The sequence below is a fragment of the Mustelus asterias genome, chromosome 8 (genome assembly GCF_964213995.1).
Source record: "Mustelus asterias chromosome 8, sMusAst1.hap1.1, whole genome shotgun sequence".
NCBI lineage: Eukaryota > Metazoa > Chordata > Chondrichthyes > Carcharhiniformes > Triakidae > Mustelus > Mustelus asterias.
The window spans coordinates 99,915,098-99,939,099 of NC_135808.1; the positions used below are offsets into that span (position 1 = coordinate 99,915,098).

The 24,002-nt window shown below is 41.6% G+C and overlaps 1 protein-coding gene across 1 annotated transcript in view; it reads left to right on the forward strand.

The window, feature by feature from the left end:
* Positions 1-24,002, forward strand: part of armh1 (armadillo like helical domain containing 1) — a 42,318-nt gene that overhangs the window by 12,923 nt on the left and 5,393 nt on the right. Inside the window, exons 3-9 of the mRNA XM_078218588.1 lie at positions 303-371; positions 956-1,122; positions 4,074-4,270; positions 8,343-8,427; positions 11,959-12,078; positions 14,629-14,701; positions 16,643-16,772. Of these exons, the coding sequence (XP_078074714.1) occupies positions 303-371; positions 956-1,122; positions 4,074-4,270; positions 8,343-8,427; positions 11,959-12,078; positions 14,629-14,701; positions 16,643-16,772 (841 nt within the window). The remainder of the gene's footprint in view (positions 1-302; positions 372-955; positions 1,123-4,073; positions 4,271-8,342; positions 8,428-11,958; positions 12,079-14,628; positions 14,702-16,642; positions 16,773-24,002) is intronic.

Genomic DNA, 24,002 nt, shown 5'->3' on the forward strand with positions numbered 1-24,002 from the left:
TTACATTTCAATCCCTTTTCAGTTCCAAAGAAGTCGTATGGACTTGACATGTTATTTCTGGTTCTCTCTCCACAGATGTTGCCAAACCTGCTGAGTTTATCCAGCATTTTCTGTTTTTATTTGTGACATATATTGTCCCACGGATGGGACAACGGTTATAACGTGGGCATATTTAATTGAAAAAATAAGATATTAAGTTATGTTATATACTTACTTACTGGAAATTGGGAGCATTGTTCTATTATGCCTTATTACCAGGAGAAAAATCAATATTTTTTAAAGTACTTAACTTCTTTGAACAGCTACATGGTTGGTACCTGTGTAATGGAACAATTACAAGCCATTGGTGTATTTTTATCTGCAACAAGTGGGTAAGCATTGACTTAACCATTGCAATAATGTTCATATCATCAATAGTTCCTCATCTTTAATTTTGGTGGAAAAGGTGAATTTTTCAGTTGTTACCTAAGGCACATTGCTGGGAAATAAGGCCCCTGATCCAAGGCCACCGCAAATGCTACTTGAAACTGGTTCTTGAAGGTGAACATACTTATAGTGGTCTGTCACTCACTTTCTATGGAACTTCAGGAAGGTACTTGTCTTCCACTCCATATTTTGTTACGAAAATGCAATTGAGACTGAGAACTCATTAACACTTTAATTTCATAGCAGTAACATATTTTTCTGTCAATATAATTATGTTAAATTTGTGAAACTGTGTCATATGAGTTTTTTCAGATGAATGTTTTGAATTGAACTGTTCTTTTTGGTTAGTGTAGATAAAGTTTAAGTATATTCAGTACAGTCTGAGGAACATTGTTTATTCATATGAAGGCGTGTTCTTTATATTTTCTACAGTATCTGTATATATGTTTGCAGAAATTGGCTAAAATTTTGTTTTTATACAATTGCAGGGTACCATGTTTAATTATATGAATTTTAAAATTTATTTCAGACATCGATATCTGATAGAAGTTTTAGAAGTTGGTGGTATTTTGACTTTACTGGAAATTCTGAAACTAAAACAGTTGCGAGACGACAACAAAGAAGAAGCATTAAAATTGCTTCAAATTATTGCGAATGCTGGACGAAAATACAAGGAATTAATCTGCGAAAGCTATGGTAATCTAACACATTGGCACTGACCTTTGTGATGTTGGATGTGTAGTGCTGATTGGATCTGTTCCTACGTGAGCTAACCTCACTCAATATTATGAGGTCAGCTCATTAACATAGTTTTCTGAAGGTCCAAGTGTGTGTGAGGTGCTGGGGATTGGACAGGAATTTCAGTTTCCAATAACCAATGAAAGACCAACAGTATTTTCTGTGTTCGTCAGAGTGCTAGGACTGGGGTGACAAAAAGTGAGGCATGAAGATGGACCAGGTGGAAGTATTTTTTGAAACTTATTAAGACCTTACTCAGAAAGTCCATTACAATTGGGTGCTGTGTTACTGAGGAACTGCTTCGGTGCTCCTGTTACATTTTATTGATTCTCTCATGGGTTGTGGGAATCGCTGGCTCGGCCATCATTTAATGTCAATTCCTAATTTCCCTTGAGAAGGTAGTGGTGAGCCACCTCCTTGAATCACTGAAGTCCATGTGGTGTAGGTACACCCACAGTGCTGCTTGGAAGGGAGTTCCTGGACTTTGACCCAGAGACAGTGAGGGAATGGCGATACATTTCCAAATCATGACGGTTTGTGGCTTGGAGGGCAGATCCTAGTGGTGATTTTCACATGCATCTGTTACCCTTGTCCTTCAATGTAGTTTAAGGTCACGGGTTTGGAAGGAGCATTGGTGAGTTGCTGCAGTGCCTCTTGTAGATGGTATACACTGTTGGCACTGTGTGATGGTTGTGGAGGGAGTGAATGTTGAAGGTGGCAGATAGAGTGCTAATCAAGGGAGCTGCTTTATCTTGGATAGTTTCAAGCTTCTTGTGTTGGTGTTGGAACTGCACTCATCCAGACAAGTGGAGAGTATTCCTTCACACTCTTGATTTGAGCCTTGTAGATGGGAGACAGATTTTGGGGAGTTAGAAGATAAGTTACTCATTGCAGAATTCCTAGCCTCTTGTAGCCACAGTATTTATATGGCTGGTCCAGTTAAGTTCCTTACCAATGGTACCCCCAGGCTGCTGATAGAGGATGAATTCAGCGATGGTAATGCTAGTGAATGTCAAGGGGAGATACATTCTCTCTTGTTGAAGGTGGTCATTGCTTAGCACTTGTGTGATGTGAATATTACTTGTCACTTATCAGCCCAAGCCCGAATGTTGTCCAGTTCTTGCATCTGTGGAGACAGAACAGAGTTAACATTTCAGGTTTGGATGACCGCTCTGATGAAGGGTCATCCAGACTTGAAGCATTAGCTCTTTTCTCACTCTACAGATGCTGTCAGAGTTGATTAGGGTAATGTGGTTGATATGGTGTGCTTGAACTTCCTAAAGCTAAAGTGCTACTTAACAGGATTATCAGCAAAAGTTTGAGACCAGTGAGTAAAAGGGACAGCAGTAACATGGATTTTAAGTTGGCTGTGTGACAGGAAGCGAGTTGTTGTGAATCATTGCTTTTTGGACTAGAGGAAGGTATACAATGGGGTTCTTCAGAAATCACTACTAAGACCACTGCTTTTCTTGATCTATATCAATGACCTATACTTGGGATTGCAGGGCAACTTTCAAAATTAGTGGATGACACACAACTTGGAAATATTGTCAACTGTGAAAAGGATGGTGATAGATTTCAAGAGGACATAGTCTGGTGGAATGGACAGAGATGTGGCAGATGAATTTTAATGCAGAGAAATGTGAAGTGATACATTTTGGTAGGAAGAAAGAGGTGAGGTTATACAATTCTAAATGGGGTGGAAGAGCAAAGGGACTTGGGGGTATATGTGCACTAAGTCTTGTAGATAGCAGGCCAAATTGAGAAGGTGGTTAATAAAGCATAAGATTGTGGGCTTTATAAGTAGAGGCAGAGAGAGTGGAAGGAGGTTATGACACTGGTTTGGTCTCAATTAATGTATTGTGCCCAGTTCTGGGAACCACATTTGAGGAAGGCTAGATAAGCATTCGAAAAGGTACAGAAAAGATTTAGAAGCGTGATTCCTGGGATGAGGAGCATTAGTTTTGAGGATAGATTAAGATAAAATGGGGCTTAGAGAAGGGAATGTTAAGAGGAGATTTGATAAATGTTTTCAATGTCATGAGGGATCTGGTTACGGTGGTTAGGGAGAAACTGTTCCCAATGGCAGAAAGGTCAGGTATCAAAGGAAATTGATTTAAAGGGAATAGCAAAAGAACCAAAGGCAACTTTTTCACAGCAAAGGATTAGGATGTGGAATCCTTTGCCTGAGAGCACAGTGCTGGCAAATTCAAACATGACTTTCAAAAGAGTATATGATAATTAAAGAGCCAACATTTTCAAGGCTATGGGGAAAAGACAGGGGAGTAAGATAAGCTGAAATGGTGTTGCAGGAAGCCAGCGCTGACATGATGAGTCAAATGGTTTTCTTCTTACTGTAAACATACAGAGGTACAATAATTCTATGAGAAACTGATTCTACTCTCCATTTAGACAATGACCTTCATCATATTACCAGGGAAGATCTACTAAATGGTAGTCATGCTCATCCACACAAAGTGGTAGAATCAATGAGGTTCATCTTAGCAATGTTGTATTTGTGCGGTTGCTAGCAGCTGCTTCAGAGCAACACCACAAAAAAAAAACAAAGTTGCCTCGCTGGAGAGTAATGTTCTGTCACTCCGTGCCAAAGATGTTGAAATGCCATAGTGGTGATGGTAACTGTGGTGGTGGTAGACTCCTTGTTATTCGAGTACGTCCAGTCATGTCTTCTGTGGGCCCTGTCATGACTGCAAAGTCCAGTAGGGGATTGGCATCCACAGAATTTGCAGTTCATAATGTCATTGTTTGTGCTTAGGTTGATCTGCAGCTATGTCAGCTCTGCCCTCTCCTGTACAAATACAGTTAAAGCCATTCTGCAGCAGCAACTGACTATGAATAATAATTTGCTCTTACTTTTTAAAATGCTTTGTATTTTCTGTGTAAATAAGGTGTGAGAAATGTTGCAGAGTGTTTGGCAAATTCAAAATTGGAAAAGACTCAAGAACAGGCTCAGATCTTGTTAGAATCACTGGCCCACGGTAACCCAAAGTATCAACAACAAGTATACAAAGGACTGATTGCACTGTTGCCATGTACCTCCCCAAAAGTACAACAACTGGCTCTTCAGACACTGAGGACTTTGCAGGTGAGAAACAACAATAGTTGGAAGTCTGCATAAAATTCAGTTTGTTTAAAGTGGTATTTTATTTTTAACTGCAGTAATCTTGTTCCTTTCATGTTGTTTTTCTGTTCTGTTTTAGTTCCTTGAAAATCTTTTTAGCCAAAAGGGGAACCTGGCACCCTACACTAAGTCTCCTCTATCATTTTATGATATGAGATACAGAACAGGATTCAGCAACAGCTAATTTTAGAACCATAATACTCTGGACTGTTTTCTTGACTGACCATTGTGGAGACAGAAACAATAGTTAACGTTTCAGGTCGATGCCTTGAAAGGACTGCTCTGATGAAAAGTCATTAACCTGAAACATCGTTAACTCTGTTTTTCTCTGCACAAACAAATGTTGTGTTTCCTGCATTTAGACCATAAGACCATAAGGCGTTAGAAGCATAGAACCATAGAAAATTACAGCTCAGGAACAGGCCTTTTGGCCCTTCTTGTCTGTGCCGAACCATTCTTTGCCTAGTCCCACTGACCTGCACTTGGACCATATCCCTCCACACCCCTCTCATCCATGAACCCGTCCAAGTTTTTCTTAAATGTTAAAAGTGACCCCGCATTTACCACTTTATCCGGCAGCTCATTCCACACTCCCACCACTCTCTGCGTGAAGAAGCCCCCCCCCCTAATATTCCCTTTAAACTTTTCTCCTTTCACCCTTAACCCATGCCCTCTGGTTTTTTTCTCCCCTAGCCACAGCGGAAAAAGCCTGCTTGCATTCACTCTATCTATACCCATCAAAATCTTATACACCTCTATCAAATCTCTCCTCAATCTTCTACGCTCCAGGGAATAAAGTCCCAACCTATTCAATGTCTCTCTGTAACTCAGCTTCTCAAGTCCCGGCAACGTCCTTGTGAACCTTCTCTGCACTCTTTCAACCTTATTTACATCCTTCCTGTAACTAGGTGACCAAAACTGTACACAATACTCCAAATTTGGCCTCACCAATGCCTTATATAACCTTACCATAACATTCCAACTTTTATACTCGATACTCTGATTTATAAAGGCCAATGTACCAAAGGCACTCTTTACGACCCTATCCACCTGTGACGTCACTTTTAGGGAATTCTGTACCTGTATTCCCAGATCCCTCTGTTCAACTGCACCCTTCAGAGTCCTGCCATTTACCCTGTACGTTCTACTTTGGTTTGTCCTTCCAATGTGCAATATCTCACACTTGTCTGCGTTAAATTCCATTTGCCATTTTTTAGCCCATTTTTCTAGTTGGTCCAAATCCCTCTGCAAGCTTTGAAAACCTTCCTCACTGTCCACTACACCTCCAATCTTTGTATCATCAGCAAACTTGCTGATCCAATTTACCACATTATCATCCAGATCATTGATATAGATGACAAACAACAATGGACCCAACACCGATCCCTGCGGCACACCACTAGTCACAGGCCTCCACTCAGAGAAGCAATCCTCCACAACCACTCTCTGGCTTCTTCCATTGAGCCAGTGTCTAATCCAATTTACTACCTCCCCATGTATACCTAGCGACTGAACCTTCCTAACTAACCTCCCATGAGGGACCTTGTCAAAGGCCTTGCTGAAATCCAGGTAGACAACATCCACCGCCTTCCCTTCATCCACTTTCCTGGTAACCTCCTCGAAAAACTCTAACAGATTGGTCAAACATGACCTACCACGCACAAAGCCATGTTGACTCTCCCTAATAAGTCCCTGTCTATCCAAATATTTGTAGATCCTATCCCTTATCACACCTTCCAATAACTTGCCCACCACCGACGTCAAACTTACTGGCCTATAATTTCCCGGATTTCTTTTGGAACCTTTTTTAAACAACGGAACAACATGAGCCACCCTCCAATCATCCGGCATCTCCCCCGTGAATATTGACATTTTAAATATGTCTGCCAGGGCCCCTGCAAGTTCAACACTAGCTTCCCTCAAGGTCCGTGGGAATACCCTGTCTGGTCCTGGGGATTTATCCACTCTGATTTGCCTCAAGACAGCGAGCACCTCCTCCCCTTTAATCTGTAAAGGTTCCATGACCTCCCTACCTGTTTGCCCTATTTCCGTAGACTCTATGCCCGTTTCCTCAGTAAATACGGATGCAAAAAAACCATTTAGTATCTCCCCCATCTCTTTTGGTTCCATACACAGTCTACCACTCTGGTCTTCAAGAGGACCAATTTTATCCCTCACTATCCTTTTGCTCCTAACATACCTATAGAAGCTCTTTGGATTTTCCTTCACTCTGTCTGCCAAAGCAACCTCATGTCTTCTTTTAGCCCTCCTGATTTCCCTCTTAAGTAGCGTTGGAGTAGTGGTAGGTCATTTGGTGCATTGAGTCTGCTCTGCCATTCAATGAGGTCATGGCTGAATTGATATGATAATCCTCGACTCCACTTCCCCACCTATTCCCATAACCGTCAATTCCCTGACTGATTAAAAATCTGTCTATCGCAGCTGTGAACATACTTGACGACCCAGCCTCTAAAGCCGTCTGTAGTAAAGAATTCCACAGATTTAGTACCCTCTGAGAGAAGAAATTCCTCCTCATCTCTGTCTCAAATAGACACCCCTTCTTCTGAGATTGTGCTCTCTGGTCCTAGAGTCTCCTACAAAAGGAGAAAACCTCTCAGCATCTACCCTGTCAGAGAACCTCTATGTCTCATCTACCCTGTCTGAGAATCCTCTATGTCTCAATGAGGTCAGCTCTCATTCTTCTAAACTCCAGTGAGTACAGGCTCAACCTACTCAACCTCTCCTCATAAGAAAATCCCTCCCTACCCAGGATCAACCTAGTGAATCTTCTCTGGACTGCCTCTAATGGCAGCATATCTTTCCTTAGATAAGGGGACCAAAACTGTTCACAGTATTCCAGGTGTCATCTAACTAGTGCCTTGTATAGTTTTAGCTTCCCTATTTTTAATATTCCATAATCTTTGAAATGAAGGCCAACATTCTATTTGCTTTCCCTGTTACCTGCTGAACTGGCATGCTAGCTATTTATGACTTATGCCCGAGGACCCCCAAATCCCTCTGCTTCAACTTTCTGCAGTCTTTCTCCATTTAAATAATATTCAGTTCCTTTATTTTTCCTTTCAAAGTGCAAAATTTCACATTTTCCTACATTATATTCCATCTGCCAAGTTTTTGCCCACTCACCTAACCTGCCTATATCCCTCTGTAGACTCTTTGGCTGAAACCCGACCACTTTGCCTGCCTCGGAGAACATAAATCTCCATTGGCCTCGGGCAAGATTTTATGATCTCGCCTGAGTGAGGCTGTAAAATCCCGCCCGTAGTGTCATCCTCATCACTTGCCTTCCCAGCTATTTGTGAGCCATCTGCAAACTTGGCAATTGTACATTCACTCCCCTCATCCAAATCACTAATATATATTGTAAATGATTGTGGTCCCAGCACTGATCCCTGTGGCACTCCACTAGTTACATTTTCTGATTTTATTTTATATTTTACATTAAGATAGCTCCTTTCATGATCTCAATGTCTCAAATGTTTTACAGCCAATGAAATATTGTTGAAGTTTATTGTAGGAAAACCTGGCAGCCAGTTTACACGCAGCAAGGTTCCACAAACTATAATGAGGTAATAACTAGGCCTTCTGTTTCTAATGTTGACTGAGAGATAAACATTGGCCATGATACTGAGAGAGGTCCCTTCTTTCTCTTTGAATTTGCCATGGGGTCTTTTACCTCCACCTGAGTGTTCAGATGGGCCCCGGGTTTAATATTTCATCAGGTTGATGGCACTTTCAACAGTACAGAGCTATTTTGCGTTGCCAAGTCAATTCATTAACTGTAAATAGTAATGCAAGAAAAAGAGAATCACAGGGAATGTCATTTCCGTCTGCAATCCTGTACTACCTAGTGACCAATTACAGAACACTAATGGCAGAGGGTTTGCAGGTCACTGCATTCTGAGTCTTTATGCCAGGGAATGGTGCTGAGAAACCGAAAATATGTTTCCTTTATAAAAGGTGTTTTTAAATGTTAATCTGGTAACTTGCTGTACATTGCAATTTTTGTTTCTTTTAGATGCTTGTGAAGACCGTGCATCCTTGTATTGTCGAACCGCTTTTGAACATATTGAAAACGATACACTATGAAGTGCAATATGAAGGTGAATCACTGTTTGGGCTGAGAAAAAAATTGGGCACAGCAACATGAGGTTTTAGCTCCAGCTGGATTCCTAGATTTCTGTTTTTAATTTTTTAAGAGTAAGGTTTTATCCAGAGACTGTGCGATGCAAATGCTTTAAAGTCTATGTTGCTGAAACCCAGACAGAACATACCCTTATCAGACTAAAATTCAGGTCTGTATTAAAAGATCATTTATTTAAATAAAATAGGTAAATGGTCAATATACTGTACAATACACTGTAATGATAAAAATAAATGCGTCACTCACTTTTTATCAGAATATTACATTGTGACAAGTGTATCTGGTTCGAACTGGCCAAGTGTGTTTGCTGCAGCATAAATTTAAATAGGAAAATTAACTGCCAGACAAGCAGCAGAAATTTCTGGAATTTTTCTAGACTCCTTTTGGGGCTGGAATGGTTGGTGTGCTTGCTGTGCACATCTGAAGTCAGTGCCTAAGGGTCATCCAAAATCGGATCTTATCTGGATAATGCCAGCAATCTGCTAGACACCTATTGAGCCTCCTGATGCAGCTCACCGGTTTCCTGAGCCACTGCCAGCACTGTTAAGGATGGGGGAGACAAACATAAGGAGGCAGGAGCAGGTTTGTGCTGGCAGCAGCCCACAGTAGTGTTGTGGACCCAGACGGAACATTGTTGCTTCTCTGAGCTGCACCTTACGACAAGTTAAAAATAAATGATTTCCTTTCAGGTAGCGGCCTCCAGATAGCAGGAACCAAAATGTTCTTGTCAGAGCGGCAGTTGGGACCTGTAACAGGTGTGCAGGAAGTCTCACAACACCAGGTTAAAGTCCGACAACCTGGTGTTGTGAGACTTCTTACTGTGTTTACCCCAGTCCAACGCCAGCATCTCCACATCAGGTGTGCGGGGCCAGGGAGAAAAATCATGGGCCCTGCTGTTTCCAGGCCCATTAACCCCATCTTCCCCTTAACCCTCCCCCTCAATCTTACATGTAGAATGCACGTTTAGCTGTGAGACATTCAAAGACTGTACAGGTCAAAGCTTGTTGCTGTAAAATGGCAGAGCTGGCGTCAGATCAGCGTTACTGATTGATGTCATGATCTGTCTACTCTGCACACTTCTGGGAAATATTAGATGTGTGCCACTAATCCTTCGCTAATATGGCATCCAGCTGCTGGCCTGCACACTTCACATTAGAAGTGTGTACATGTGCTGCAAACTCCATTTCTGAATTTTAAGTGCCTTGTAGCACTCAATAATCCAATGAGATAATCTCATTGAAATTTACAGATTTCTGAAGGGGCTTGATAGGGTGGATGCTGGGAGATCGTTTCTGTTGATCGGGGCATCTAAAACACTGGGGCATTGGCTCCTAATCCTGAGACTATCATATAGGACTGAGATAAGGAGAAATGATTACACTCAAAAGTTGAGAATTCTCTACGCAAGAGGGTTGTGGATGCTTCATCGTTGAATACGCTTAAGGCTGAAATAGACAGATTTTGGTCTCAGGGAATTAAGGGATATGGGGAGGGGTAGGAAAATGGAGTTGAAGCCCAAGATCAGCCATGATCATATTGAATGGCGGAGCAGGCTGGATGGGCCATATGGCCTACTGCTGCTCCCATTTCCAGTATTCTTGTGTAATTTCACGCCAAATCACAGCATCTGGTCCTTTCTGTTGCAAATCTTGCTGAGTACAATTTAGATGTTGGAATTCCCTACATAATGTTGACTATAAAAGTACTTCACAATAGCTGAGAGATGCACATTTGTGATGTTGTGAAAGGCACAAACCAATCGGCAGGCAGAGTGGAACCAAGACCACATCATAGAGAGGAAGGAGATTGAGGTCGAAGGGCCTGGCATAGTACACTAAATACTTGATGGATAGAGCTTATCTGATAAAGTTTAAGTCATTACAGGTTTAATGTTTCACAATAATTTATCACCTGGGCTCTACCGATTACAATGTCCAAGATTAAAATGAACTCAATAAGGCTCTTTAAAGTTAGGTTCCTTACATAGCTGCCATGTTAGCAGTTTTCAGTTCATCACATTGTGCGACCGATGGGCTTTGCAGTGCCTTACCCTTGAGTGTTGGCCCGGGTACAGTGGAGGCATCTGCTTCTTCAAGGTCATTGGTATTCACTTTGAGAGCAGAGTGGATCTTCAGGGTGGGCAACACGCCACCGAGAGAGAGAGGGCCGGGTGTGAAGGGTCTGGTCCAGGGCCACGTTTCATTGAGAAGGAGGCAGTCAGGTTGGGAAGGGCCCATCCTGGCCTGGGACCACATTCTAGCGAGAGGGAGGAGATTGGGAGGGAAACTGGGAAGGAGTCCACATACCAGAGGGAGGAGATCTGGTTGGGAAGGACTCAACCCAGGCCACACATCATTGAGAAGGAGGAGCTTAGTCAGGAAGGGCCTGGCCCTGGGCCGCACACCATTGAGCGAGAGGAGGTTGGAAAAGGTCGGCCTGGGGCCCAGGGGCCAGTGTCATATACCACCAAAGGAGAAAGTCAGAAAGGGCCTTCTGGGGAGACTTTAAACATTTTATCTTGCTTCAGCAGCCTCCAGCCAGGTCGGAAATGAAGAAAGCTCCAACAGAACAGTAGCAGAACAGTCCTCACATGAGCCCCAATATGAGATAAGAAATAAAGGAGGTTATGGGGAATCTGGCACATGCTGCTCGGCAGTGATTGCTGTTGTTCAGAATCAGGTCAGTCTATGTGCCTCAAAGGGCCTCCTAAGAGCTTGAGCCCCAGTGATTAGCACTGTGTTCACCCACCTCTCCTCACTTCTGCAGGTGTGACCACTTCATTAACCTATGCAAGTGGGCAAATGGCTGTTGAAGTCAGATGCCAGGCACATCTAAGTATTGTTCAAGCCAGAGTACAGGACATGGCCCTTCAAATCTGTTTGTCCCATTTTCTGTCCCAGGAATGGGCAAAATGAAGTCCAGTTTTGCCCTCACCTGTCTCAGGATTCAGCAGAAAGATAATCCAAGCACCTTTGAAGGAACCCTGAAACAAAAGGTAGCTTTTCTTTTATCAGTGTTACGTGTGTACTAATCTTTGCCACACAGTGTAAAACCAAGGGTCTTATTTGAAAATCAAGTTCATTGTTGTGTTTTTCCTCCATTTTGTGAAAATTGCGGTATTGTCCTACACATTCTCTGAGCTGGTGGCCTTTAGTTTGAGAAATATCTCATGTTACTGAGGATTTTTAATCCCTTGTATGTTTTCCCCAGTAATAGAAAATACAGAAAATATGATTGGATAAATGTATGAAAGGAAAAAAAATTCAGGTTGTTGGGGGCCAGACTATTGGGACGACTATTCTGTTGGAGCTTTCTTTACACAACCATAGAGGTGACACAGGCTGAATGGCCTCCTTCTATGCTTTACCATTCTGTATTTCTATTTTAAAAAATCAAAAATCCAGTTTTGGTTCATTACACAATTATATTGATCGCTTGTGGCAAAGAAAATATATTCTCATGTTACATATAACTGATTACTGTCCTGTAGGAATTGAATTTATCAAGATGCTCTTGAACTATAATGTACGAAAAGCTTTACTGGAAGGACTAGTTGCACGTCTTAATCCATCAATGGACGACATAAAGTATCGACCAAAAATTCTTGATGGTAAGAAAGATAATCGCAAAGATCCCAAGTTGTGATTAACAGCGTTCCACCTGAACGTTTGAACACATTTTTGTTTAGTGAACAATTTTATTTGCTGGCAGAAGAAAGTTCAATAGAGTAAGTAGCATGGTTTATGGTCTGAATGGAGGCCTGTGTAAGAAAATATATTTTCCTACCATCACTGTGTTATATTGTGAAACAGACATATATGTATGTGTGGGGCCATGATGAATTTAATTAAACTGAACACAGTTAGATTGCAAGGTTAAAAACATCAAAAGGGGGTAGATATGAAAACAAAGTTAATGTGGGATACCAGTGAGGAGTATGTATAGAAATTTGCATGAGGAGATAAGGGATTAAATTGAAGTTTAGCTATTGTTTTTCAAAGGAAAATTTACAACTGGCAAAGACCATAAATGAGTAAAGGCCACAATGATAATGGTGTGGGTACAGGAAGATAAGCCATTGTTGGAGATGTTTTGGTTACAACTGGATAAGAGTGGAACCAACCCAGAGTAGTCCTAGTCAACTGGACAGAAAAGAAGTGTTGAGAATGAATATTTGGTCAATCTGCAGAGTGGTTGAGAAGGACAAGAGATGGTGCACAATGGTGATAGTAATAGAGGATATAATTTGTGACTTTGATTGGTGCCATTTTAGTGCAGTGGCAGGGTGGAAACATGAACAGAGATTCAAACTTCAAGTTGCAAGAAAGGTAGGTGCAAGTGATGGCATCTAAATTGTTCAACAGTGAACAATATCACATAAAAGTCATGTGCCTCAGTCTACCCTGAATCAACATGTACTTGTACAAATTTACCAGCAAGAGCTACTGGGATCTTTTAGTGCATTCCTTCCTTTAACTAGCACTCAGGTGAAATTTATTGTCCCACCAAGATCAGCTAATTCAATATGGAACAGATTTAAACTAAATACCTACTGGTCTTTATAGCTCAGCTATACATTACTTTTCCCAGTGAACTATCTGAAGAGCTATTATTTTGTTTTCTAATGCAAAATATGTATTAGCATCCGGAAATCATTTTCACAAATTAAGTTCTTGTTTTGTTTTTAATTCATAAATTTAGTTGTTGGCAAAATTCTAGAATCCATCGTTAAGGATGAGATTTCTAAATTCTTGGAAGTGCAGGGTCGGATTAAGACAAGTCAGCATGGATTTAGTAAGGGGAGGTCGTGCCTGACAAACCTGTTAGAGTTCTTTGAAGAGATAACAAATAGGTTAGACCAAGGAGAGCCAATGGATGTTATCTATCTTGACTTCCAAAAGGCCTTTGACAAGGTGCCTCACGGGAGACTGCTGAGTAAAATAAGGGCCCATGGTATTCGAGGCAAGGTACTAACATGGATTGACGATTGGCTGTCAGACAGAAGGCAGAGAGTTGGGATAAAAGGTTCTTTCTCAGAATGGCAACCGGTGACAAGTGGTGTCCCGCAGGGTTCAGTGTTGGGGCCACAGCTGTTCTCTTTATATATTAACGATCTAGATGACGGGACTGGGAGCATTCTGGCCAAGTTTGCCGATGATACAAAGATAGGTGGAGGGGCAGGTAGTATTGAGGAGGTGGGGAGGCTGCAGAAAGATTTAGACAGTTTAGGAGAGTGGTCCAAGAAGTGGCTGATGAAATTCAACGTGGGCAAGTGCGAGGTCGTACACTTTGGAAAAAAGAATAGAGGCATGGACTATTTTCTAAACGGTGACAAAATTCATAATGCTAAAGTGCAAAGGGACTTGGGAATCCTAGTCCAGGATTCTCTAAAGGTAAACTTGCAGGTTGAGTCCGTAATTAAGAAAGCAAATGTAATGTTGTCATTTATCTCAAGAGGCTTGGAATACAAAAGCAGGGATGTACTTCTGAGGCTTTATAAAGCACTGGTTAGGCCCCATTTGGAGTACTGTGAGCAATTTTGGGCCCCACACCTCAGGAAGGACATACTGGCACTGGAGCGGGTCCAGCGGAGATTCACACGGATGATCCCAGGAATGGTAGGCCTGACATACGATGAACGTCTGAGGATCGTGGGATTATATTCATTGGAGTTTAGGAGGTTGAGGGGAGATCTGATAGAAACTTACAAGATAATGAACGGCTTAGATAGGATGGACGTAGGGAAGTTGTTTCCATTAGCAGGGGAGACTAGGACGCGGGGGCACAGCCTTAGAATAAAAGGGAGTCACTTTAGAACAGAGATGAGGAGAAATTTCTTCAGCCAGAGAGTGGTGGGTCTGTGGAATTCATTGCCACAGAGGGCTGTGGAGGCCGAGACGTTGAGCGTCTTCAAGACAGAAATTGATAAATTCTTGATTTCTCGAGGAATTAAGGGCTATGGGGAGAGAGCGGGTAAATGGAGTTGAAATCAACCATGATTGAATGGTGGAGTGGACTCGATGGGCCGAATGGCCTTACTTCCGCTCCTATGTCTTATGGTCTTATGGTCTTATAACTTAAATGCTAATAAAATTATATAGTTTTACTAACATCTTTTATCTAGGAATTTTTTAAGATAGTAATTTTCTTTTACATTTAGATGAACCCAAAACAGGCCTTACAGAATCCATACCTTTGTTTGTACAGCAGGCTGCAGCCGCAAAAATTATAGGGTAAGTCCTGTGCCAAATTATTTTATTGAAGACAAAATCCAAGTGGGTCTCTGCATTACCACTAATATCGTAAATAACTAATGGACCAATAAATAAACTGTTATGTTATACTGACAGATCTCCTGTGGCACCGTGTAGTGAGTTGGGAGCTTCCTCTGTTTTATATTATTGGGGAGAAGAAGTTGTGGATTTAACCATGTGGGAGACAACTTCTCAATTTAAGGGTTTGTTTGAAATTTTAAATTTAAAAAAAAATCTTACTTTGGACTCCAGAAATTCCAATTAGTGAGAAACAAAATGATGGACATTTTATTTCCAAAGACTTTGGAGAGATATAATAATAAAATGTTGGTATTGGGTTTTCTTGTTAGAAATGTTTTACATAACAGTTTCCATCACAAATGTTGACATGGAAAGTGTTCTTCAGATTGGATGTGTACACCATATATATATATTTAATATGTTGATAAATTGACAGAATAAAAGGGATGATTCCATGTTTCTAGCATGGAGCAGCCTGGTGCAAATTCATCTGCATACATTTAATCCGTGAATGGTCTACCCATCCAGGCACCAATTGAGGTCCTTAAATGGACAGTTAATGTCCTGTTAAGGGCTTCACCCCACTGCTGCTGGTATTAACCACTCCCTCCAAGCCCACACCTCAAGACCCTCTCCTGCCATCACTCGCCTGTGCCAGGATCTGTCCTTGATCAAAGAGAGACCTTGTGTGGGTCTACTTTTAGTCTCTCCAATGGGGTTGCTGAGTACAGAAAAGCTGCTGATCTCTGAATGGCTGGCAGCTTTTGGTGGGGGTGGGTCATCTTTCCTGGGCTGCTGACTTTCTAATTGCCTAAGTGGCACAAGGTACAGTGCACCTTCTTGAAAGGCCGTGACGTGGAGCCTTGCTAGCACCACCGATGACTGAGGCCCCCCATTGTCTCCTCAAGACTCTGCCCAGTATCTGGTCATTATCCATGGCTATTTGTGGGAGTTTGCTGTGCATAAGTTGACTGTCAATTTTCCTATATTACAACAATTGGTTATGAAATGCTTTATGATATCCTGCAATTATGAAAGGTGCAAAATGTTAATAGGTAATAGTTATAAATGCAAATGTTAATAGTTTGACAATAATTGATACAAAGATTTCAGTATTAGAATAGATAATGTGTATCAGAAACATTCATACCACTGCATCAGATGATGTTCTTTTGAACTTGTGGCCAAGGTACATAATTGACACAGAGTGCTTTGCTCTGCATATAGCTACTGTTAGATTTGACCTCAAATGTTTGATACCAATAAACACAAAAGTGGGCCGGGATTCTCCCAAAAGTATTCTTAGTGCCGAATTCACGTAAAAACTGGAGTCAATCCCGCTGGTTTTTTAAAGCGGGATTTTCAAAATGAATCTCCCATCTGTGCATCACAGAGTGCCCTAGAGTGAATCACAGTAAAAGTTCTGGAGGCAGGGCCTATTCCCACTGGAGAGGCCGGCAGCATAGCGCTGAGCAGGACACCGCATCGGAGATCGGCATTTGCACAGTAACCCCACACTGCCGGTCTCCTGATCGTTGGTCAATTCGATCGCCGACCAGCAGAACAAATCCGCAACGCTGCGCCTCCGATCCCCGTACCCACCAATCACTAGCTTTCCGGACATCTCCAGGCCAGCCCCGACCCCTCTCCCCCACACCCACCCCCAGCAGCCCCAATCTCCTGTCTCTCCACCTGCAGTCCTGACCCCCCCCTTCCACAGCCCCAATCTCCCCGACAATTGCCCCTGTGGCCTATTTCCCAGCACTGACGTCTAAATGAGAACCAGTTTCCTTTGGAGAAGTGACAATAAATTTTGGGTGGAAAGGTAAAATTAATTATTATTTATTCTAATTGCAGAATATGTCCTGCATGTGTTTTATAATGTTTTGCCTTTCACAGTTTACTCATTCAAGAATCTGCTGAAGTAGCTGAGGAATTGCTGCAACTCAGAGTGGTGCACCACCTCATGATTGCTATGGGGAACCTGGATCATTCTGAAAGCCAAATGCAGGCTAGTTTGACATTGGAAGTAAGCATATCATTATGGGAATAATTTTCCACGTCTGTATTGCTGGCAAGATGCTTCACATGGCATCAGTTGGGAAATTATGAAAAGTGAGCTCATGATTTCCAAACACTTGCTGTTGATGCGTGAAGTTCCCTGCCAGCAGTGTGAAATCAGCATAATTGCCTCTTGCATCTTGCTGGGCAATCCATGCTCAAGTAACTGCAGTGATTATATTCATTCATGATAAAAAAATATTATTGAACGCACCATGCAATAATTCAAGGTGAAGAAAATAATCAATTCAAAACTAGGCCAAAGTGTTTTTGTTATCAAAGTGGTGGTGATAAATATTATTTCTTTATTAAGTTTGAATATAAACATATTTCCCAGATGGCTCATTAAGTGACCTTTGCTGTCATATTTCTCTACAATAATAACTACATTTTAAAAGTATTTAATTGGTTGTGAAAGCTACTATCCAAATGTAAATACTAATTTTCTTAATAGTCCATTAAAATTATTATGAAATAGACCTAATTGAATCAAAATGTTCATTATCAGATCAGGTAAAAGGTAATGTAACAGAGATCTGAACTAGTTGAAATTCCATCATTGCAGTTTGAGAATTTGAATTGTTTTATAACAATGTCTAGAAAATACCTGGAAAAAATAGCATCAGCAAAAGTCACTATGAAGCTTTCAATGTCCTTTCGGAATGAAAAGCTGTTTATCTCTCTGGGACTCTGGAAAGTGCATCTACATGGATGAGGGCAAGGATGGAATCCGCCTCAGCTATGATATCTTCCTGCTGGCACTGATTGTCTGGTTCAAATGTGTAAAACTGTGAAATGTAAAGTCAGTGCCTTTAAGAATTGGCAGTAATGGTGAGAAAAGAAAAAAATTGGAAACCCAGTAAATAAAATTATGACAGTTTCCAGTAAGTTATGAATTCAGTTACAAGAAGTTGTGTCCTTCATCACAACTTGCACGTTTCAGGAAAGGAAGTGTGGTGAACCACTGTAGTTGTCTGTTTATGTGATAGTTTATGTGATATGCCTGGACACGCCCCTGCTGCCTCAATCCGGGGCTCTGCCCTTCTCGGGGTATAAAGGTGGCTGCTCTCCACCCCTTTTGCATCAGTTCAGATTAGCTATCGGTTTGGGAGTGCTCCAGTTCTTTGTTAATAAAAGCCTGTTGTTTCACAACAACGAGTCTTTGCGTAATCAATGGTGCATCAGGAAGCCATGGTAGTTCTTGTAAACATATTTGGGATACATAATTGCCATTTGGATGCCAATTGCTCAATCAACTCTGGGAATTGAAACAGTTGATGACATTCTGAGGGAGCACTGTCAATATAAATTGAGCTGTCTTGTCAAATAGCACATTGATAATGTCTTGCAGAGGCCTGCACAGAAAATTGGCTGACATGACAGAAGTCCTCTGCTTTGCTGGAAGGAGTCTGTGACAAGGGAATTGAGAACTGTGGCCACTTTGCGTGCCACAGTAAGGGTTGTGTGTGCTGTGATTCTCAGTTGCGGATCTGGCTGCAGCAATTAGCTGGTGTCTTCCAAAGCTTCATAGTCTGGCAGTTCTCTGTTGCTGCCTGATTAATCTGGCTTCATCTACAGCTACCTTTCTTCTTGTTCTGACATGTAAATCATGCAACATTCAGTTCCCATTAGGAAGCCCAGATCCCATATCAATAATTGTCTTAAAATGGATTGCGTTCCAAGTATAATGCAGAACTTAGGGAGGCTTTAAGAGTTTTTAAGAAAGCTTTGCAATATTTATAGTGAGCCCAGGAAATGACCAAAAATGTCCATGTGCTCCTTTAATTGAATATTTGTGTCTTAATGAATGGGTCCCAAAAAACTGTGCCTTTTAAGAAGTGACTCATATTTTCTTGGGTTGATGTGGGATGGAATTCTCCCATTTTGAGCTTAGGTGTAGTGGCGGTACCTTTGTCGCAGATGGGAATGGCAAGATCCTGCACCAGATTCTGTGCTTGGAACTTCATTAATAATGCACAGGCGAGTTCCCCTCCGAATCTCCTGGTGGGCTGACAACTGATTCAGCCTTTTGACATCAGCTGGTGGGCCCCACTGCCATATTTAAATAGCACTCTAGCACATTCCTACCTCTCTCTGCAGCCCATCCATCTTCACCAGACTGTACAGATATCAGCAACCCAGAAGAAAAATGCTAACAGCTGCAAGAAGTCTGCTCCTCAATTCAACCATCCTTCACCCGAACCCATCAGTTGTGAGGTGTCTGTGTCCCACCTGGACCTCTACCCATCGCATTTGGACTCAGTACATGTATTATTGGAAGAGGATGCACAATCACTTTGACTCCTTTGTCTGCATTTCATGCATTCATGACAAGGTCTAGCTTCCATCCCCTCAGTCTTCCCTCTGGTTTCCATTGTTCATCCTCTTCATCCACCTCCTTGCCCCTCTGCCTGTCATTGTGATCCCTCGCCTTTCTGCCATCGCCTCCTTGCACAGCACTCCTTCCACATTGCTTTGGTTGTCCCCACCCATCTCCACTGACCTCACCTCCCAGTCGAACTTCAGACTTTTGTTGCAATGTCTGCATGAGTCCGACAGCACTGTGTTGATGTGGCACAGTGGTTAACACTGCTGCCTCAAAGTGCCAGGGACTCGGGTTCGATTCCTGACTTGGGTCACTGTTTGTGTGGAGTCTGCACGTTCTCCCCATATATGTATGAGTTTCCTCCGGGTGTTCTGGTTTCCTCCCACAATCTGAAAAATGTGCTGGTTAGGCGCATTGATCATGCTAAATTCTCCCTCAGTGTACCCAAACAGGTGCCGGAGTGTGGCGACTAGGGGATTTTCACAGTAACTTCATTGCAGTGTGAATGTAAGCTAATAAATAAACAAATGGCCCTCAGTTTACCATAGATTTTGAGGTATGCTACAAAGCCTACCAGCCATAGTGTTATGCTGTTTCTGATGTACTCTCCACCACCCAGCCAGGGCAGACCAGTTAAGTTTATTTATTAGTCACAAGTAGACTTACATTCACACTGCAATGAAGTTACTGTGAAAATCCCCTAGTCGCCACACTCCGGCGCCTGTTCGGGCCAATGCACCTAACCAGCACATCTTTGGACTGTGGGAGGAAAGCGGAGCACCCAGCGGAAATCCACGCAGACACGTGGAGAATGTGCCAAATCTGTTGGCTGCAGTGAGAATTTCAAGTTTTTGCTGCAACATGGTTGCTGTCGTGAGAAACAGCAAAATCTTGCAGCAAGGCGCATTCCAGGTGATGCAACGCCTCTGCTGACATCATGAGATGAAGACACAACCGTTAAGATCAGTCTTCAGCTGAAAAGCCGGCGAGTGTTTTATATTTCAAAAACTTATTAATATTTTATAAATTTTTAAATGTTAGCAAACTTCACCCAGTGACTGCCATTGGTTTTCAATAGGAGATGTGTGCCCAGTATGGCCACAAGAACTTGGAAATATTTAAAACAGAGAAAACAACTGTTTTCATAAAATAAATTCAGACCCCCATCTCACAATAGTAGCACACAAATCTATCTCCTTCTCCTAGTCTGGAACTGCACGAAAGGTGTTCAGAATGATCCAGCAGAAATTTCTTCTCTCCCACCCCACCCTTATTCTTTAAGCATGTTTGGAGCAAGGATGTACAAAAACTAGGGTTTGTAATCCTTTTAAACCACAGTTTTCAGAATAATATTTCAGAATTAATTAGTAATCTTTCAATTTGGAGATAACTTGAGACTTCATAGTCCAAATTGGATGTCAAGTAAGAGTCAATCAAGTGACTATTCAGTCTGACATAATGCAACCTTTTCGTATATTACACAACTATTTGTATTCTTGATAGTAATTTGTTGAATTGAACGAGGAGTTTCCATTGTTATAGATCCAGTGCAACACGAACCAACAACCTCGTTTCCTGATTGAAATGGAAAATGGTTTCAGAGAAATCAACTCTCTTGCCTTAGGATATCATTTCCACATTAGTTACAATTGGTTTAACACCGAATATTAAACCTGTGAGCTTTAAATACTCAAGCACACTATTCCTTCAGAACTTTGAGACTTATCTTTTTTTATCTAATCTCTATTTAATTTTTACTAATATGTTGAATATGAATGCTTTGTCCATGGTTTTTAAAAATTACAACTTTGCAATCATAATTAGAGTTCACCATTAAAATCAACATGATTGAATAATTGTAAAAATTAAACTAATTTCATAACCTTTTATAATGATCCAACACAGAATATATATTTCCCCACCCACTTTGATTAAATATAATTCCTACATTAACATCTTGATCAAAGCCTGGTTTATTTCATGATGTACAACATAATATTTAGGGTTATTATATGTTGCTACTATGCTACACTATGTACTCATTTATCTTATTCAGAGCTAGACACTCTTATTTTCAATGAAAATTAGAGATGGTCTCTGCCTCTCTTTAGCTGTGACCAAAATGTAAATGAAATGATGATGAAATTATCTAATAAAATTAAACAGGTTGACAATCACGTATGGGAATACTTTTGTGTTGCACAAGGTAAGCGTTACATCATCCATATTACTTTTGGAATGATTCATTGTGAGTTGTATTGCCTAACACATGTTAACATATTGCTTGCATGGGATAAAATTGTTTTTATTTTAACAAATTGATTATGACCTTTAACCCTGATGAAAGAAAGGAGTGAAAAAAACATTTATAAAAGTTGTTTAAAAATGTCCTCTCTTTTGTCCATAAGACACCTTGTTACCCTTACCAGTGACAGTCATGCACAGTGGATCCTCTTTCCAGAAAGGCTCGGCACCTGTTATATCAGCTCTAAATAAAATGGGCAATTAGCCCAAAAAACATCACTTGCTTTGCAGAGCAGCTTGACTGAACCACCAACAGGGAACTGCCCTGGAGTGCATTATCTTGCATTGCAAATTGTGTTTTTTGGCACAAATCTGTAAATGTGTGCACATCAGAAGTTGCAGTGCCATTGAGACCTTCCATAATGGCAAAGGTCTCAGTGTTTAGTGCTTTTGGGAGCATAGATTCAGGATCAATGGGATAAATGACCTTATAATCCATTTTTGATCATGTTGGTTGGTCAACAGAAATATTTTGCTCATCAGTTGATGTCTTTAGATCTTTCACTTCTATGGTTCAGTTGGTAGCACTCTCACCTGAATCATGTGGTCCAAGTTTAAGTCCCACTCCAGAACATGAACACAAACATCAAGACTGCCACGACATTGCAGTACTGAGGGAGTGCTTCTCTGTCAGAGGCGCAGTCTTTAGGATGAGAAGTTAAGTCGCAGCCCTGACTGTTTTTGCAAGTGGACATAAAGATCCCATGGTACTATTTCAAAGAGCAGGAAAATTATTTCTGGCATCCTGGCTAATCTTCATCCCTCAATCAACATCAGAAAAGCAAATTATTTAGTCATTATCTCAGTGCTATGTGTGTGAACTTGCAGTGTCCAAGTCGGCAGCCTCATTTCCTACAAGTAAACACACTGCAAAAGTATTTAATTGGCTGCAAAGAGCTTCGAGATGACCAGTAACTATGAAAATGCATGGCTTTCTTTTTCCAGCTGAGGGGGTAGAGTCACGTCAGCTTTGGTTAATCATTAGCTTTTGTCTTTTATATTCCATACGTCTTCAAAATGGAGGTGGATAAGTGTTTGATAGATTGAGGAATAGAGAGCTATGGGGAAATGGCATAGAAAAGGAATTGAGGCCAGCATAGATCAGCCATGATTGTATTGAATGGCGGGGCAGGTTTGAAGGGCCTGGTGACCTACTCTTGATTCTATTTCTTGTGTTCTTGAGCCATAACAATGTTGCTTGGAACTATTTACTGTTGCTGGGTTAATGTCCTGGAACGCCCTTCCTAATAATACTGCGGGTGTATCTACACCACATGGCCTGCAGTAGTTCAAGAAGATGGTTCTCCACCACCTTCTCAAGGGCAATTAGTGATGGCCTATAAATGCTGGCCTAGCCAACAGTACACACCCCGTGAAAGAAGTAAAAAAAGATGCTGACTTTAATGTCCTATGAACTTCTATCTCCAAATTTTTCTGCCCTTCCACTGCACTGAGCCTCTTTCGGCTAACAGTCCAATTTCTCTTATTTTTTATAAGAAACTGCAACTTTCAACATTCCACAGAATCCCCACACTGCAGAAGGAGGCCATTCAGTCCATAGAGTCTGCACCGACCACAATCCCACCCAGACCCTATTCTTGTAACCCCTCATATTTACACTGCTAATCCCCTGACACTAGAGTTAATTTAGCATGGCCAATCAACCTAACCCACACATCTTTGGACTTCTAAACTGTGTGGTCATGCTCCTTTAAGTTATCAAGCATGCATGGCTAACTGAGGCATGAAGGAGCTCCATTTCCATTACATGCTGTTCTGAAATAATTTCACACTATTTTAACAAAGTACCATAATGTTTTAACCAATCAGCACCCTCTTCTCATGCAATTGTTCCCTTTGAGATTTGGTATTAGAACAAAGAACTAAGAACACTACAGCACAGGAACAGGCCCTTCAGCCCTCCAAGCCTGCATTGACGATGCTGCCCGACTGAACTAAAACCTACCCTTCCGGGGACCATATCCCTTTATTCCCATTCTATTCATGTATCTGTTCAGACGCCCCTTAAAACTCGCTATCGTATCTGCTTCCACTACCTCCCCCGGCAACGAGTTCCAGCAGCTTGCACCACTCTGTAAAAAACCTGTCTCATACATCTCCTTTAAATCTTGCCCCTTGCACCTTAAACCTATGCCACCTAGTAATTGGCACTTCCACCCTGGGAAAAAGCTTCTATCCACTCTGGCCATGCCCCTCATAATCTTGTAGACTTCTATCAGGTCGCCCCTCAACCTTCGTCGTTCCAGTGAGAACAAACCAAGTTTCTTCTATCTCTCCTCATAGCTAATGCCCTCCATATCAGGCAACATCCTGGTAAATCTTTTCTGTACCCTCTTCAACATCCTTCTGGTAGTGTGGCGACCAGAATTGAACACTATATTCCAAGTGCGGCCTAACTAAGGTTCTATAAAGCTGCAACTTGACTTGCCAATTTTTAAACGCAATGCCCCGGCTGATGAAGGCAAGCATGCTGTATGCCTTCTTGACTACCTTCTCCACCTGCGTTGCCACTTTGTGACCTGTGTACCTGTACATCCAGATTCCTCT